We start from the raw sequence: 19,783 nt of genomic DNA, 5'->3' as shown, positions 1-19,783 counted from the left end.
TTAAAGCTACTCAGAGCCTAATAGGGCTGGCCTTTATTTGTGTGTTCCATATACCATATTCCTTCTCAGTCTTTACTCAAAATGCTTTCAAGCAACTTACTCTTAAAAAGGATTAAACCTGCTGAATTGAAGTATTTCCATAGATCATGTCACTATCAGGCCTGATGAATAGGTCTTGAAGTCTACAGCAGTGAGGCTGTGTTCCTTATATATTCTAAATGTGACTATATATTTGCATTCTGGATTCTTTCTCAGTGAAAACCAGTGCATGCAAAATAAATTCCACAACCCCACATCTTGTATACAAAGGGCATCACACATATCCTGCGATTTAAGCTATTCTCCTGAAATTATCTTAGTCTCACACAATCACACTTCAAACACCCCATATGTCCAGTTTGGTTATTCCTCCTTTGAAAAGCTAATAAATGTAATACTTAGATGTAACTGTATTTCATCTAAAAACAATTATCTGCAGTACTTTGTGCCAGGAAAAGCATCAATAGGAATCATTAACAACAATTCCACTTTTATTTTCTTCCCATCTAACGGGCCCAATCCAACATCCATGTTAAGCCAAGGAGAGTTTTACAATTGTTTTTAGTAGGAGCTGGACAGAGCCTTACCGTCCTTCAGGAATGGGGGTTTGTGCAAGGAGGCTGAATGACAAGCACAACTTCTGTTCACTCACACAACAATACTGCAAAAACAGAGGAAGAACGAACTTCCCATGATGTCCCTACTACCCAGGGCTGCAGAGGAGCCAGTAATAAAAACTCTGGAGGTGAGGGCAAACGCTGCTCTCTAGACTCACTCAGCCCTTGCCCTCTTTTCTAAGACTACCAATAAGAGCATCAAACTCATTTGCCGAAAACCAGAGTGACACAAGGCAGTGTGTCAATAAAACACATTTAATTGCCCCCGAATTCTAAAAGGACACAGAAGTTTTTTGTACCAGCTGACTCACACACAATTCTTTCACACATTTTTTCTTTCCAAAACTCATGCATTCTTCCTATGCATGCATTCATCCTTTCCTCCTGCTTTCAGTATTAAATATAACATCAGAATCTCCAAAAATTCAGATGTTATATAGCCTTTGCAATGTAGTAGCCCACTTCATTCTGTAGACTTTCAAATCTGTACCTAGGGCTTCCTGGAAAGAAGAAGTAGCACGTAATACTTCAAGGGATTGATTTCCAAAGTCCTGTGTGCCTGACCTCACCTTCCCTCATACACTGGAGCTGGACAGTCAAAGAAACTGTCGGGTTGACATTACTGTAGCCACTTGGCACCTGCCTATTGTGAACCTCATTTATTTTGGACACTGAGAGGCTACGAAGAAAGCTGAAGTTCAGTCTTTGAACCAGCTTTAATGCAAATGCAACTGCAACCTGATAGTAACACTGAACTGGCTGAAAATCGTAAGAAGGAGCCCACTAGATCTACCAAATGCATCCTCCTCTGTGAACCACCCTCTTCCCATTTCAAGCTTTTCCCAAGTCAGATGTCTAAGCTTAAAATGAATGGTGACACAGCACAGCCATTTGTTTTAAGCAAATAGAAAGAGACTAGAAAGAGACACAACTAGAATTCTAATGGTGGAAAGAAAAGAAAGAAGAAAAAAAGGAAAAAAAAAAGGGGGGGGGGGGAGAAGGGAAAGCAACATCTAAAGGTTCAGTTCTTATTAACATCATGAGGGAACTTAGCCTTAACAGTGTAAATCAAATTAAACAGTTCAGGGACCTGGCTTGAAAGCTACCATTTTAATAAAAAGGGGGACAACTGTCAGGTTGTTTAAAACTGTAGCTGCACTGTCGTATCCTCTGCCACCTCCTTCTCCCCACCCTCCCTCCCACACCACCAACTGCCGTCTCATATTTACCTTGCCATGCACTCGTTCCAGAACTCCCTTCCAACCACAGCGGATTGGAGGAATCTACACAAAATAAATTGACAATAAATATATTACCTAAAGGGAGGAGGAGGGGAAGCAAAGAAAATGACCAAATTGTTGACATTGGTCAAGGAGACTTTCCCCTCTAAAATTTCCAAGAACACAAGAGCTGAATAGCCAAGGTTTCATTATGTATCCGCTCAGACCGTTTCCTACAGAATTTCTTCTCACCCATCCCTGAATATAGGAGCTTATTCTTGTACAATCATTAACACTGAACAGAAGATAGGCTTCTATTTCCCACTCCTGAAGAAACCCATTTTATGGCATGCAACATGAAGAACTGCTTCACTAAATAAAATGGTTAAGTAACTTCAATAGAGTTGCTACGGGAAGGCATGGTGACACAGTGGCTGGAGAACTGCCTTTCTTTCCATCCAGATCACCACTTAAAGGGCCTCAGAAATTCCTTAAGCCTAATAGGTTTATTGTTTTAATTTCTACCTTTGAGAATAACAGGGCTCTCCACAAAAATGTAGAAAGCATGCCCGACTGCTTGTGGGGAGAAGGTGAAAGGAGAATAGCTGAGGAAGGAAGAGACTGGACAGAAATAATACAGAGAGCTGCAAGTCTATTAGCTTATTAGGGCTACAACCTTAATACAGTTAAGGCTTATTTCCTATAGATAGTTTTTTTAAAGTAGGATTTTTGCTGTCCATACATTATGATTCATCTAAAACTATGCAGCAGCTTTTAAGTTTCCAGTATTATCATCATCTTATCCACAGAGATCCAACTTTATCTTTCTTTCATCATCTCAGATGTTCTCCACAAAAAGACAGACTCAGGCAAATAAAATGTAACAGTTAAAAGTAGTACTTTCTTGAGACCACGTAACATAGAGAAAACGAAATCTTTATAAAATAAGAGCATAAATAACAATTACTCCTTTTATTCACACTCCTGACATCTCAGAAGCAAAAACCCAGCCCTACTTTTAAATTAAAAGTGTGTTTATTGAGAAAAGTGTCCAGCAACATTATGATCCGACACAAGCAGCTCTCTAGACAGAGCAGCAAGGAACCTTTAGCCCTGTCCAAAGGTGTTAACAACACAGTACTAATGTGACACAGCACTAAATGGATGGCCAAACACAGAAGCTTTGTTACATGCAGGAGGTTACATTTTCGTCATCTTTTTCCAAACGGGTGCCTAAGGGAGAATACTATCAAAGCCTTTTGAAGAAAACAAGCAAAGAAACATATTTTGTCCTGCATATTTTAAGGATAAATCTAGCAAAGGCAAAGAAATAATATCCTAAATTGCTAACAAAGAGTGAAAGCTCCAAAGATGTTTGATTTTTTGTACTTTAAGAGTAAAAGATGACCTGGTCAGAGTATCAAAGCAATACATACTCAAATCTTCTCCTAACTTTCAATTTTTCATTTTTTTTTTTAAATATATTTCATGAATAGGCTTTTACTAAAGATGTTAGTCAGTTTCATTCATTCTAAACCTTTAAATAGATGAATTGGGTCAAAATGATTGTATTATATGCCTGTAATCTATGTTATCAACTTCACTTTCCACCACTGCACCACTAAAGGAAAACTGCAGTCCTGATTTAAAGCTGTAAATTCAGATCAAATGGGAAAGTGTTAAATTCAGAAGGGCTTTTGGTCCATTAACTTCCATGCTGATTTGACACGCTCTGCAGTGCTTGGGCAACAGACTCTGCTATACAGCGTATTCCTAAGCAAACAGTGCTTTGTGTCATAAACCATCTGGGGTGTCAGTTCTAAGGGCCACTCATCTAAACTCCTCTGATAGACTTTGAAATGCTGAGGTGCAGAACAGAAACTTTTCGTCACTATAAAATCCCTTTTGCAAGGGTAAGGAGATGCTGCCGTTGGAGGAACGATGGAAGGCACAAAATTTTGGCTAAAGCAGTAGTTTTTATTATTCCACTGAAGAAAACCATTGGATACGCAAGCTTTCTAAAAACCCTATGATTTTTCTAAGGTACCAATAAAAGTGACACCATTCATAACCTGGACAGTGCTCCCTTTCATATCAGAGCCTATAGTTGCAAAGCTAAGTGCCAAGCAGATGGTTGAAATCTGTTTTGTATAAAAAGTGTGTGCGCACACGCAGTTTTTTTAGATTGAGTTCTTTGTATTCATATTCAGGCCTAGGTTCTAGCCATCAAAACACTGGCACTGAAGCAATCATTAGCAGCATTTTAGACAACTGGCAACTAAGGTATTCACAGTTCTCCACAAAATGTTCAGCTAATATGTCCCAGATGTATAATTAAGGCAAAAGATCATCTTCTTAAATTGGTATCAGTGCTTTGGATGGCCTTTCAATAGACTGCACATGTATGTAGAAAGCTATTTTATTTATCTTCTTTTTAAAATAATGTTCTAACTTCTATTACACTCTAATTTTTTATAGTTGCTTTTAAAAATACAGGCTTCCATGTCAGACTCTATCCAACTATAACAACAGCACCTTCATTCATGTTGTTTTCATATTTCTAAGTAACACCAAGAAGGAAATTCTATTCATCATTTTAATCATAAGGCTCCGTCTTTCTTATCCAATATTCATTTAGCTTATTTAATATGAAAATATAAAATAGGCTATGCTGCTCTGGAGGAATCAGCTCCAGACGAGGGCAGTGAGCCCTCCAAGAATCTGCTGATGAATCTGCTGCTGTTATACCGGACAGCCCATGGCAAGCCACTTCAGTTGCAGGTACCTCAGTCAACTCATTTGTAAGTGGGTTGTTTATTACCACAAACAGCAAAACCAGAAATGCTTACCAGCATGGGGCTCTGCTGTCTGCCTGGGGTTCTCACGGAATCTGGGAACTGGTGACAATAATTTGCCTGGTGACAAATTAACAGAGGTCACACTTTTGACAACTGAGGTTATCAAACAAATGTATATTTGGAAGAATGCCGTTTTGTGCTGCAGTCTCACTTAAGACCTTGGTGGCCACAACTGGGAATTACTACCTTAGGAAACACACAGTTTCAAAACAAAGATTGATTTTGTGCACAGTGCCAAGTCCACTATGGCCCAGATGTTAGCCCTGGCAGAATCCAGGTGCATTTTCATCACCGCCTTTCCGATCTTTCTAATCTGCCAGGGATACATGTTGTGTAGGAGGAACAGATACTTAACATGCCTTTAAAGCACACTGACACAGAACTTCTGAAATCTACAGTCTTCCAGAAGCCTGCAGAGATCTCTCCTGATGCTTTACGAATTCTGCTGGCATTGCAACTGACGGAAGTTTGCTGCAAATTAAGGAAAGTCAGGCTTCTGGTCAATGATCTTGTCGTGAATTACCACTTCACGCCATCCTGATTTACTGAGGTGAAAAACTTCAGCCTCTTTCATAGAATTGAGCAGAATATTAATTAATTAGGCCTACATTTTTAGGACCTGACACTGAACTTCAGTGCCACTGAGTCCAAACTCAGAATGAACAGGTACTTTTTTAAAGGATGCCTTTACTAGCCCTACCACAAAATAGGTCTTTGTGAACACACTGCTGAATAACTAGTACTGAAACACTATGGAACATGCCTGATTATAATCCATTATCTTGAAAGTAGTCTCCCTCTTAAAAAGCTTATCAAAGAAAATAACTTAATAGCTCAGTCATGATATTCATAGGCTACGGAGATCAAATCCACCTAGGATTCCTTAGTTTATACCCATTTTCTCAACAGTATGTAGTAAAAGATGCAACACAGAGACTAGATCTGAATCCACCAGCAGACTCCAGCGATTCAGCCCTACTCTTACTGAGCATACAGTTGGAAATGAAAAAAAAATAAAAACACTAGAACAGATTAGAACTTTTAACATGAATAAGAAAATAATTCCTCCCTTTCAATAAGCTGTATCACTTCCTTCATTTTGGATCTCTATCACACATTTAAAGAACAGATGTCAAATATGCAGGTAAGAATCACAAAGCATTTTGTGTTCCGCAGCGTGTTTTTTTCCTTTTAAGCTAGTTGGTTTGCTCATTGTGGCTGCCTACATTGCCTGCTTTCAGTAGAGTCTGTTCCTCACATTAATATTCTCCATGTGAATAATTTTTTCCTGGACTCCCCTAGTCCCTGGTCCTCAGGTTATAAAACATATGACAGTTCTTGTACATATGGCTGAGATGTTAATTGTTCTCCAGGATGAAACCTTTACCTGACTGTTAGTAGCACACAATGTCTCTCAATTTACTGCTTAAACACTGTGGGTGCTGCTGCCTAACTCCAGTTCTGCAAACTCACCTCCAGGTAGGCAGTCAGAAGCATGTTCAGATAATTGGAGGGGCTACGGACAGTATTCCCCCCCAGCCCTAACTGATGCGGCTGGGGTTGTAAATATTTCTTTACTTTACATTATTCATTATACTCCGAAGTCCCTACTTTACAGTTTAAAGTATTCTGAATACTATAGTTAATCTTGTTAGAATGAGACCTTTAGAAATTATAACCAGACAGACAGAAGTCTGTAATTTGATGTTCTTAGGATCTCAAGTAGATGACCTGCAGTCATATCTCTACTTTTTATACCGACCCATGCAAACAATTTTGTGATACTGTCCCTCAGCTTTCTCATCTATAGGTTGAAGCTAATCTTGCTTCTCGATCTAAAGAGCACAGAAACCTTCATGATTTGTATATTAGTGCTTTCCAAATGCTCTGAATTCTTAATCAAAAGACTTTATAGGAAGTATGAATCTATTATTAATATTATCAGTACTTCTAACAGTAAAGCAACTTCTACATACATATGTGTAGAAAACATACAGAGAATACACATGCAAATATATTGCTCAATTTATAAATTCTAAAGCATGGCTTCAGGACTGAAATCTCATTCATGAAGCATGCTAGAGATCTCTTACCTACTCTCCGTTTCTGAATTTTCCCCATACAAAGACACATTGATATTACTCTAAGCTCTAAGCACAAAGGCTGCTCTGTGGAATGGAAAGAAACCTTCTTTTTTGTGTTTGTACAGTGACGAGCATAATGGGGTCCTGATTCAGGATGCTTGCACTCTACAAAAACACACTAAATCAATGACACTAATACACATGCAGATTATCTATAAAAGAGATGCATAGCATACTTGAGAATGGCACAGTATTTTTCCATACTTTGCATGGTATTTCAGGCAAACACCTTAGCCTAATATGGTTTCCTGAGTCACACAATTAATTTCAGAGTTTAGGCAAGAATAGCAGAACTCAGAAGAACTTGCAAAACATAAGCAAAGGATGAGAGCCTTGCACTGAGAAATTCTGCCAAATTCTCACCTCAGTTGCAAAACCAGAATCAACTCAATGTTCATACAGTTTTGACAAAGATGAGAATCAATAGTCCTCTTTACAACACACTGGCCATAAATACCTACTTAAATCGCCAAAACCCATGAGCAAAAGACAAACCAAAGGCTGAACCTGAAGAGAGATATGTATTTTCTATAACCCTTTGATTTTCAAACTCAAAAGCCTCGATATTTTTAACATACATGGAAAAGAAACTTATTTGGCTTTACTCAGCAACTGCAGAAGGAAATTGTACCAAAAGAATGAAGTTGCATGTTCTGTTTTAATTTGATTTCATGTAGGCTTTCAGTTCTATTTCAGTTTTGTTTCATTTAGCCTATTATTTTTTTTCTTTTAAATAATCATCATGTTTTGGTGATTCACATTTCACACCAGCACAGGAACAAGTCATGTAAATACAACACAACAAAATGACCCAGTTTGTTAATAGACATGCCAAATGGGTAAGAACATCCTTCCCTCCGCCCTTACCAACCATCACCTTCCCACACATCTCATTTCTATCCAAAAAAGCCTCTGCCCCAGTGAGGCCACAGCATCGAAATTTAGGGAGAAAACCCTATGAATAGAAACTTGACTAAACCTTTAAGGAAAAATGTTTTCAGTCTTGTTTTACAAAGTGAGTGTAATGAGGCCGCTAAGGGAATTTCTCTGAAGACAGAAGAACTCTCTACAGTCAAATACAGCATGGGTGGAACTACAGCAAGTCAGTGCTCCCTCCCAGCACAAAGCTCTGCCGAAATGCCTCAACCCTAGCTCAGGCTGGTCACCCCAAAAGGTGAGAGGACATCATAAACTTCACAGCCTTCATTAAACACTCTCTTGAAATAACGAATACCCCAAAATTATAGAAAGTGTGTGCAGAGACGCACTGTGGTCTTTCAGACTGTGATGAATTTTAGCTGCATCACACTCTATTAAAGCACAGTCTCTTTAGGATTCCCAGCAAACTGAAGATAACGCAACTTAATGTGACCCAGTGAATGCATATACCAAACTATAGAGAACAAACATGAATGCACCTGTACATATGGGTGTGCATACTATTGAGGGTTTTTTTAGACTCACTGTTTTAATTGGCAAAAAAAGTTTGGTGAAATCTTTTCATGGAACTATGGTAAAAAAGGAGTAAGAGAATTAAAAAATTTTCAGAACTATTAACATTTTCCTTTCTTCTGGTTTTGTGCTATCTATTGAGCTGGCAATGGCAAGTAACTAGCCCACTGTAAGATACATTATCTTTGCTTATGCCCAACCTGCGAGATGAACGAATGAAACATGGAGCAATTTTTCATTCCTGCATTCTTAAAAAATCAAGCTCAGCACCAAAAAACCCGAAGAGGATGACAAACTGTATGGGTTTCCCTTCCTAGGTCTTTTTTCTCTAGAACTACAAAGGTTCAAGAAGAACATTCGATGTAGACAATGGTCTTAACTATGCAAGAATAGTACATACCCCTCTCTCCCCCAGAGTTCCTCACCACCAAAAAGAACTCTGATTATTCAGACACAAAAATTATATTTCTATTTACTCTGCTTATGTTTTTGCTCCCCAAAGTAACAGAATTATGTTAAGATTAGTAAGACAGAAACAAATACATAGTAATGAGACTATAACACAACACACAGAAAAATTAGCACTAAGGTAACATTTTATGATATATTTAGATCAAAGAGCATGCAGACACTTACATTCTAAGGGGAAAAAAAACCACCAAAACAAAACACAACAAAGACAGTCTATATGAACTTGAGAAAACACATAAGCAGAAGTATACAGTAAAGCAACATAAATTAAAATTATTATAGATCTCAAAGAGCAGTTGCCGATACAAATTTCCATACTTGGTCTTTCAAACCAGAAGTCTAAAAAGGAAATGTGGAACACCAAACATAAAATTTTAAAATAGAAAATATAATTACAATTTGAGAATTAAGGAATGTTACCTGATCAATCTTAAAATACTTTTAAGGGAAACAAGGTCAAAGCCATTTCAAACTTTCAAAACGAGCCCCCAGCTTTTTCTCATGTTCACTTCAACTCTGAGAGTTCTACAAGTCAAAAATAACATCATGTTGGAATTATTTCTTTTTTCTTAAACAAGCTGACAAAAGGACAAGTTGAAGAGAAGCGCCATTCCACATCAAAAATAGGGGATAGAAAAACATTTGCAAATACCCGCACCCTCCTCCAATACCATGGGCAGCACCTCTAACACTCCTGAAGTTCATATTAACACCTGGTGATTCTAGCAACCAGAATTCAATCTGCGTCTTTCTCTTTCCCTACTTATTCTATTTGAAAAATAAATAAATTTTGCACCTATCCTAAAAAAAACTAGACAGCTTCTGTGAATTACCACTGCACATGTCACTATTTCCATTTACTCCTTACATTCTTTTCAAGTACCATGGCCCCTGCAAGCAGCGCTCACCAGAATTCTTCCAAAAGCTTGTCTAAATTTGCTCTCTCCACACAACTACCGCATGCAGAACTTCACACAGCCACAAGGACATGTGGGCTCAGGAACAACTTTTAGAGACTCCCTGCTTCTCAGGCTGGCAAAGGCTGGGCTTGGCACGGAGGTGACAAGCAATGTCTCTCGAGCAGAGGCTGCGGTGCGTGGGGCTCCCCGCTGCCCCCCAGGCAGCTGCTGGCCACAGGTGAGGTACAAGCCACTTGGACCGAGGCAGCATCTCGGTAGGGTGTGGGAGAGGTGGGACGTGTGGCAGACTGCAGGCTAGCATCATAACCCTCAGCAAAGGCGTCGGTGAAAACTTTACAGCCGTGGAGGGTGGCGAGGTTTCGCGAGGGGTCTGCGGGAGGGTATGTGAAAGGGCCAAATGCCATAAATCCCCGTCAGGCACAGTGTGTGCAACTGCTCGCCCTCGCCTGCTGCCCAAAGCAAAAAGCTCAAGAGAACAACCCAACCCATTTAAAAATTCGAGAAGTTCTGGTTTAGGTAATACAATAATGTGACAAGGATTTGCTTAACTTGCAGAACAGTTTTTAACACACTCAAATACAACATTGTTTTACCTTTTGTAGGAAGTACAGGAGACTTCACATGTTTTCCAGGTTAGTTAAAAATCCACAGGTACTTTAAAAGGGAAAAGCACTTTGCTTCTAAGGATGCTACTTGTTAAACAAACTCCTTGCCATCAGCAGACGTACTACAGCTATTGATTAATTGCTGTGAGCTCTTCTTTTCTCTTGACTACAGCAGCAGAATTCACAGGCATTGAATATTTCCATTGTATAGGTACAACATAACAACATGTTTTTCCCCTTTCACTTACAAGTTAATTACGCTATAACCAGGCCTACACAAGAAATTAATAAAATAAAATAAAAAAAAAAAACCAAACCAACCAAACAAAAAAAACCCACCACCAGAAAACAAGCCAAGAGGGTGTCACGCCGACTTCTGGAAGAAGCAGAGGTATCTGACATGTAAACATGAAGGTAGCCTATTCAACATTAAGAGATTATTTTTTTAAAAGTACAGTATGAAAACCATGCAAAGAAACCATAAATCTGCCTTGGGAGGAGATACTTTTTTCCTGTATAAATATTGTAAAACTGTATTTTGTACAGCTACAGATATATCACATTACACAGACACATATGCCTACCCTATCAGGGTGCTTCACATTTAAGTAACTCAACCAGATACTACATGCCTCCTAAATGATAAAGCCATAAATGCTTGTTAAAAGCTCCCTGAGAAGTAGTAAATATTTTGTAAACTAGTTATATATTTAAGATCTCTGGACAGCAAGAGAAGGAGAAACAATTCCTCTCCTATCTAAAGGTACCAATCAAACACACTATGCACATAAACATCGCAAGATGCTTGGTGGGAGAGTGTGTGTATGTGTTTGTGTGTGTTTTAATTACCTCCTTGAATGCATATGATGAGCCAGCCACCCAGAATTAGTAATGCCAAACTCCCGATTTGATTCAAATGCAATGAATACAACAGTCGAATTGTGCAGGCTGGTGTGTCACTCATCAGCTCTCTCATTTGGGCTTTTGCCTTCCAAGTTTAGTTCACAATTTCAGCAACTGGTAAATTATTGAGATGTTCATTAAAATCCATAATCTGTAACAGTCAACTTCTTTCTCACTAAGTGTAAGCACAACAAATGAAATTAGCGCACACAGGACATTAATGAGTAGTCTGCAGATGCATTAATTCCTTCAGCCTTAGCTCAGAGAAATAAAAACATGATAATTTTTGTCACTGCAAAAACCCAGTATCTGAAACTTTTAAATGGCACTATATTTATTCTTCAGATCCCAGACCCCTAGAAATACAAACGTAAGCAATAAGGTCCTTTTCTCAAAACATTTCAGTGGGAGGTGAAAGCTATTCAGCCCGATATTAAAGAAATTTCACTGTTTTCTTATAAATGAAGGAGTAATCTCTCTTACTTCTACAGGAAGATTTTAGGAGAGTGGGACGTCATTCTGAGCAAGCTGGTTAATAGAAAGGTATTATTCTTTCTCCAAAATTCTCACTGAATGCAGCAGCAGAAGAAAGCTTTTAGGGTAACTTTAGCTAAGAAAAGCTCTTAGGAATACGCAAAGTTTCCTTTTAGGAAAATGATTTCTCCATTTGACAGTGTTGGTACAACCCCAAAATAAATTCAGTGGGAGTCTGAAATGACTCGTGCAGTGCAGCACTGAAGCAGCTAAGTATATTTTTTTCCTCCCAGCAGAGGCTTGCTTTACATCCTTGAGCCTTTCCTTTCTACAAGCTATTCGCAGTACAGAGAATGTTTCGAGTGCCCGGAACTGGTGACTCTAAATGTTAAACTTATTCTACTGTCCCCATCCTCACTGCTCCCATCCATGCCTTTTGTCTTTTCTAGCTCTTCCTTTTTTCCTACAGCAGCAATAACCCATTCTTCTTTCTTCCACAAACACTATGTACCTCTTTGCCTTGAACTGGCAAGTTAAAAATAATAATAAAAAACCCCACCAAAAAAACAAAAAAAAAAACCAAAACACAAAAAAAAAAAAAAAAAAAAAAAAAAAAAAAGAAAAAAAGAAAAAATAAAAGAATGAAAAAGAGAAAGAGAAAGGATGTCACTCTGTCCGGATGCCTAGCATAGTCTCTCTCTCAGTCTACAGAGAAATGTAAATATGCAGTAATTAATTTAGGTTTAAGAACATTCCATACACTAGGGACATTGTTAAGCAGTCACTTTATCTATTTTTCATTAATCAGATTTTATTAAGACATTAAAACTTTATGTTGGGCATTTCTGAGATTTTATCATTCTGTAAATTTCACAGCTGTCCAATGGTTCTGGCTACATTGTCTCTACTTTTTCCTCAATGAAGTAAACTTTCTTTGTAGTGTGGCCATACTTGTTATATTTTAGTGTAATGACCCATCTTAAAAAATAAAAAAAAAAAAAAAAAGAAAACCCAAACAAAAGAGTTCTTCTTTTCGAGACCTTTAAAGCCAATTCAGAGTGCCACAGGTACATCACAAAGTACATCCCAGAAGTTATCCTTTCCCTGTGTAACAAACGGAGCAGATTCCAGTTATCATTTCTTCCTACATTTCTGCAAACATCATCCCCCTCAGCTTATGCATTCTGATGCTCTTCTCAATCAAGCAGCTGAACCACCACAAACAGAAATAAAGACGTGAAAGTAACTTCTCTGGAAAAGACGAAAACCCTCACATTTTTGGTATGGTGATTATACATGCTAATTCACAAAACCTACTGCAATTTGCTAGTGATGCTGAAGGTATTAATGAATGTTTATTCATCTGACACTGAGGATCATTTTCATTCCAAGTGTGTATCGTAAATGCCCCCCGATAATGGCCACAGACACACTAGAGAAGTCCCCTTGATTCAGATCCCTTCATCTGGGGTGAGGGAAAGTTTCTGAACTGTTTGCAGTTTACCAGGATACACTGAAACATCATGGGAAAGACAACAGAGAAAGAAGAATAACCTCCTGAGATACATATACAGACGCTCTGAGACCTGAACTGCAAACAACTTCACCCGATAAATCTTTACCTTCTAATCTGCTCTTCAAGTTTAAAAGGGAATAGTGGGAGATAGATAATAATAACAACACTGAAGTCAGTCATACAGATACGACAAGCTCGACCCCAGCAACTGAAAAAATGTGCTCCAAGAACTGTGTTTACTGAGAATGTGGGAAAATAACCTGCCTCAAACGTCTAAAAAACAGTCATCTGTGCATCGGACATATATACACACGTCAACTCTGTAAGCGTGTGTGTGTCTGAGGGTCTGTGCATCTCTGGGTAAGAGAAAGTGTGTCCTCATGGCTGTTTTCTGATAAACACACATATATTACATGGACAGTATCTACTCTGTGTATGTGTGTGTAACTATAGTCAAACACACACAATGTAAACAAATGGTAATGATTAACAGAGATATTGGTTTGTATTACCAATTTCAACTGCAGATGGAAAATTGTTAAAAAAAAAAAATTATATGTCCCAAGGTTCGTTTTTATTGCTTCACATTTCTACTGCTTGCTATTATCTGCATAGCAAAAGGAGAGCAGCGTATTGATTATTTAACTAGAATGTTTACAAGAGCAAAGCTGGGATCTCTGAAAATGAAATGTATGCCTAGGGGAGAAAAAAAAAGAAAGGAGTACAGAAGCTCATTCTATTTCTAAAGGAAGATGTTTTGTCTAAAATTATTTGGGTTTATATAAAATTTATATAAATATAAGGCAGAGAGACTTCAGATTAAAAAAAAGTCCCCCAATAGGAAAATGAAAGGACTTCATTCTGCTTCACAGAGTTTACAAGTATGCTGTTCATCACAAAGTTCAAAGAATAATCGAAATCGCTTGCTTATAAATTGGTATGTATAATCTTAGTGGAGCATACGAAATACTTGAATCTATTAATTGTATGAACAAGACAAATGCATGACCATGATGCTAGATCAGATTCCACACCAGAAACCGTAACAGTTTCCTGAGGTAGTTGAACTAACTTAATACAATGCACATGAACAAAACCAATTTTGTTCTATTATTGTAATGATAACAAACCAAAGAAAAATGCCAAGTTTTCCAACTAAGTCTGGAAAATTAATTGTATTAAAGACAACCTTGGAGCAGCGCAACCACGCCAATTCCACTTTCTAGTAAGGAAGTATTCTAGTTGCAGAATGAGGATTGAAAGCGTTAAAATAGTTTTCTTCCGCATTTCCCAATTTTATTTTTCTCCAATCTTTTAATTCAAGCATTCTCTCTTGTCCTTTCTCTGCGTGCGTGTTCCTCAGCCCACTTAAAATGTTTTTATCTTGCCTTCTTTCTATGCCTTTACTATCAAATTCAGTAGGTTTGAACGATGAACAGCTTGACTTAGCATATTTTTAACCAGCTGGTCTAGCACCTAGCTTGTATTGCATAGTCAGATACAACCAAATGTTTATACAGGAGGTAGCTTTCACGAAGATGAGAACAACCTAAGTAACGCGCATCCTGGCGTTCTTTTATTTACTGCTTAGAAATGAAAGTTTGGATTGTTCACTGCAGCCGCACAAGGGACTATTAATAACCTTTAAAAATTAAGCTGGAGGGAAGGGATGCCGGATCATCAATGGACGCGTGTACAAGTGCCTGAGAAAACGCTTCAAAACCTCTTAGGAGCGCCAGATCAGATGCAATAAGGACTAAACTCTCGGAGGTCACAAGCCGTCGCCAGTGACAGCAAAAACTTAATTCCAGGCAGGGAAGGCTCCTGCTTCGGGCAGAGGGAGATGGGCACGTCTACGTCATACCCAAACCCCACTCGTCACACCCAGACCCTGCTCCTGACACTCCGCAAGAGAGGCGACGGCCAAAACTTGGAGGCGAGAGTTTCACTTTTTTTTCCCCCTCCTCAGGCAGAAGGATGTTCTCCTGACAGAGGGCCGGGATGTTAACTTGCCTAAAAATAATCGCTCCTGCTAGATCAACAAAAGGTCATGTGCTCGGCGGAGCGCCTTCCCAAGTTTGACGGGAGGGCGAGGCTGGAAGTTGAACCCCCCGCCTCGCCCGCCGCCGGGCATCCTCCGTCGCCCGGGAGCCCGCGGGCGGGGGCGGGGAGGGCTGCCCGGGAGGGCACGGCGCTCGGTGCGCCCCGGGGCGGGCGGCCCGGCGGAGGGCACGGCGGCCGCCGAGGCAGCGGAACAAAGCTGCGCACCGCCGGGGCGGCCGGGCTCGGGGCTCGGCGGCGCCCGCCGCGGGCACGGGGCTCCCCCGCCCCGCCCCGCCCCCACCCCCCGCCCGGCGAACTGACACGCCGCCGGAACAGCCAAGGTAACGGGGGGGCCGGGGGGAGCATCTCCCCGGCCTGCCGCCAAGCGCCGGAGTTGCGCGCCCGTCCCCGTGTGCTGTGCGAGCCTGCACCGCGGGCAGCCCATCCGCGCACACGCGCGCAAACACGCGTGCTCATACAAATTTAAAAAAAAAAAAAAAGAAAAACAACAAAAAAAGAAACCAACAACAAACAAACAACAAAATAGGAAAAAAAAAAGGGGGGGGGGGGGGGAAGACCACCCCCACCCCCCCAACGCAAAAGGCAGCGGCTCCCCCGCCCCAGCAACTCGACTCACCTTTCAAACTCCTGAGGTAAATCAGGGTCAGTTAGCATGCTGGAAAAGCACAATTTCCCTTTGTCACAGCAGCCACCTATGGTCGCCTCCAACTGAACCTGTCAAGTGAGTCCAAACCTTCTAAACCGATTGATTTTCTCTCGCTCGCTCGCTCTCTCTCTCCCTCCCTCCCTCCCTCCCTCTCCCTCCCTCCCTCCCGGCTCGCTCGCTCTGAGCTAGGACTCCTTGACCAGTCTCTTAAAGGGGCAGCGCGCCTCGCAGCAGGCTGCGCGCACAGCTCCCCCCACAGCGGCGCGGCTGCGAGGCGCTGGGCACCTCGGGGTGCCTGTCCTCTCCTTTTAATTCTGCTCGCCCGCCGCCGCCAAACGGGAAAAGTCAACTCGTTCAATGTCCTAAAAACCGATGGGGGGGGGGGGGGGAGGAGGAGGGGAGGGGGGTGGGAAAAAAAAAAAAAAAGCCCGACAATCCACCTAAACCGACAAACCAGGAGCAAATCCCCTGCGCTGAGGAAGATCAGTGGAGAAAGAAGATAAAACAAGAGCAGACTGATTAAATTGAAACAGTTATCAACTCTCTCGGAGTTGAAATAGGGGAGAAAAGCTTAGACACATTAAAATGTTACCAAAGGCATTTGTGCTCCGAAGAACTTTCATTCCATTCTCCCCCCTCCCTCTCTGCTCTCTCGCTTTCTCTCTCCCTCTTTCTCTCTCTTTGGGGAGGGGAGAAAAAAAAAAAATCACCAACCTCCCCGCACAACAATCAGGCATTGTTCTGAGGGAAGAAAAGCAACTTTGACAGATTGAAATATAGCAGAGGCCCCTTCAAGGAAACCTGTAAACAACTTGTCACTCACTCTGTCGGTCTCACTGTTCGCTCTTGCTTTCCACAAAGTGCTGCGAACCGTCCTGGCAACAAACCCAAAGTTTCCCCAGCTCCAAACTCCATCAAACAGCCCCGTTGTGTGCAAGGGGAAAGGTACCCACATGCCAAAACAGCGGCCGCGCGCGCACACACGCACAAACAACACCACAAATAAACTTTCCGTCCGCCTGCTCGGGCTTGTCTCGTTTTCTTTCTAACCCCCGCTGCCCGTTCCGCCCCCCGACCCCGACCCGGGCCAGCAACAGGAGTCCCTCCGCTGCGGGTCCCCCTCATTTTCCCTGCCCGGGCAGCCCCTGATAACAAGGTGGACGGAGCGCGGCGGCAGAGCCCCTCGGCTGACGGCCGGGGCGCAGCCTCCGCGGCATTTCCAGTTATCCCGATAAGAGCCCGGCCGGCGAAGCCGGCAGGCAGGTAACGGGCCGGTCACGGGCGGGGACGGAGGCGCGGGTGCGCCGGCAGCCGCCCGGGGCCAGCCCCGCATCCCGCCCCGGCGGCCCGGGGACACCCGCCGGCCGCCCCGCTGCGGGCTCCGCTGCACCGCCCGAGCCCGGCCCGGCCCGGCCCGGCCCGGCCCGGCGGGGAGAGGGGTCAGCGGCCGGGAGAACGCCGCGGGGAAATTCCCGTCCGAGCCCCGGGGATTAGCCGGGGGCTACTCTGGAACCGAAGCGCACAAAGCCTCAATAGTCTGCACGGCCCGTGTCCAGCCTGGCACTGAACTCCCAGTAAGGGGCGGGGGGGGGGGGGGGGGGGGGGGGGGGGGAAGAAGAAAAAAACTGGTGTCCCTGTTCTTTAGCACACACATGCACACACACACACACCCACAACCATATATCCACACTCCATTCTTTCCAGTTCCCCAGCCCTAATTCCTTTCTCTTATTATTTATTTCCCCCCCTACTTTCATTTGCAGCTGGATGACATTAAGGGCCTTTAAAATCCATGAGGTTTTGACCCTACAACAGTTTGATTAGGTCTGCTGCCCCCCTCTCTTCCCCTCTTATCCCTACCTCCCAGTGACACCGAGAAAGCAAGTTTACTTTTTGAAATACATACACATATTTGCACAGAGCAGCCATAAAATGTTCAACATGCTCATGCATACTGGCTTAAAAAATTCCAAATAGAAAAAGCTTATTATTTTTATTAATATCTGAGAGCTACGCTGTTTCATTCTCTCCTTTTCCCTCTCAGTGCGTGTGTGATAAACCAGCAGGCTCACACAGGGACCAGTCAGTCCAGTGTTGGCATAAAGGCATCGTCAGCTAGAAGTCTGGGATGATCATTTTAATCACAAGCAGCAAACCCACTTGCAACTTACGCACATCATCCCCAAAGAGCATTAGACCATTCACGATGAACAAAATGCCGAAGCTAAGTTTGCAAAGGCGCCTTCATTGCCGTTCATAAAAGAGGATCTGCGAAGGCTGCCTCCAGCCTGCCTTACACCACCCCAGCGCTCACAGCGGAGTCGCATACAATCTGTCAACTTCTGGCATGAGGTAGATCTAATGGCTCCTCACTGAGGGGCAGGGTAAACTGGCTTCCTTCAGTAGCCCCTTGCAAATAATATTTTCCACAGAGGTCTGCTCATAGGAGTCTGACAAATCTAGTTAATATGTACAAGGATTTTTCATTTTTTATTTAGGAGCTGGCCCTTTTAGGACAGCTATGAAGTACACATTGAAAAGCAGCAGATGATCAAAAAGAACAATTCCGAATACTTTCACCTGAGGGTCTCAAACCATGTTAAGTCTCACATTACTCCTCTGCAGGTAATAAATATAATTAGGGCCGATTCCAAAACTTTATTTGTATTGAGAAGTATCTCGCTCTGCAGGGGCTCCATTCAAATCAGCAAATCTCTCTGTGGAGTAGGAGGCTACTTAGTAGGAGAATTTGGCCTCAAATAAGGAAACTGAGATGCAGGCAGGCTTAGTAGCTTGCCCAAGTTGACACAGCTAGCCAGCTCCCGCAAAAGGATGAGAAACAAAGATCCCCTGTGCCTCACAGTTGACAACAGTCCTTACGCTGCCGAAACAATGTATTTTAGCTTTTTCCCACAAAGGCATGACTTTTGCATCTACTATTTGGTTAAAACATACTTCATTGTTGTATTCACATTTTTAGGGGCCCTTTTCTTGGTCTTTCATATTCCCCTTGATGCACCATTGCCCATCTATAAATGCTGTTCCTTCCTTGCCGCTTCTTGCTTTCTTCCTCTCTTTCCTCACACTTGGCCCTGGGAGAAGTTTGCAGAGAAAAGCCTTTCAGAAGCCCCAGCTGGAAGAAAATGAAGACCACCTTTTATTCAAAAACTCTCAACAGTTTTGGCAGAACAGGACTACCATATTTTGACTGCACATCAGCTCGACTCAGCTCTCTGACCTTACTTTTTTTTTTTTTTTCCGAACTCCACAATTGCCCTTCTTCTACCACGTCCTTCCCCTGTCTGATGACATATATTTACCCCCTCCTATATAATTTCCTATTTGAGCTTTTTCAGGGCAATGACCACATACTCATCCAAGCTGGTATTATGCCTAGCACAATGGGGCTCCTTGCTTGCTGGCTGTCCGCTAATATGATTATAAACCAGAGCAATCACCACCAACATCAGGAACTGTGGAAGAGACCATTGGCTAGACTAGGAAGAAGCACACAGAACCATAAGAAAAGGTGAGGAAAGGCAAAAAAAAATGTTCAGGGGAGAAAACAAAGAACTCTGAGCAAGAGGGAGAGTTGAGATGGGGAGAGGAAACAGGAGAAAGGAAGGAAGCAGAGATCATTCCCCTGAATGCTTAGGACACAAACCTTTCTTTTCCTTTAGTTTACATTTACTCCTACTCCGATACATTCTGTGCTCAGGTACCTACCCCTTCCCACTTTCCTTAGTATTAAATTTTCTGCAACAGTAGTTACTCCCCCTTCCAGCTGAGTGGGGGGCAACAGAGTTGGGTCTGAAAAAGATTTTTTTAAAAAAAAAAAAAGTTACTGTTACTAT

At 41.9% G+C, this 19,783-nt stretch overlaps 1 protein-coding gene across 9 annotated transcripts in view; it reads right to left on the bottom strand.

Moving 5' to 3' along the window:
• SOX5 (SRY-box transcription factor 5) overlaps positions 1-19,783 on the bottom strand; it is a 341,339-nt gene that overhangs the window by 281,042 nt on the left and 40,514 nt on the right. For 7 of the 9 annotated variants that reach the window (XM_037389407.1, XM_037389409.1, XM_037389408.1 and 4 more), the window contains exon 1: positions 15,900-16,047. The exons of 1 other annotated variant lie outside the window; for it this stretch is intronic. In XM_037389407.1, the coding sequence (XP_037245304.1) occupies positions 15,900-15,937 (38 nt within the window). In that variant the 5' untranslated portion in view covers positions 15,938-16,047. Of the gene's footprint in view, positions 1-4,725; positions 4,792-15,899; positions 16,048-19,783 lie in introns of those variants that run through there. One more of the 9 variants, XM_037389412.1, reaches the window with a different exon arrangement.

Source organism: Falco rusticolus, chromosome 5, assembly GCF_015220075.1.
Source record: "Falco rusticolus isolate bFalRus1 chromosome 5, bFalRus1.pri, whole genome shotgun sequence".
NCBI classification, from domain to species: domain Eukaryota; kingdom Metazoa; phylum Chordata; class Aves; order Falconiformes; family Falconidae; genus Falco; species Falco rusticolus.
Note: the sequence above shows the minus strand (reverse complement) of the source record. Positions and strands in the feature narration are given on the sequence as shown.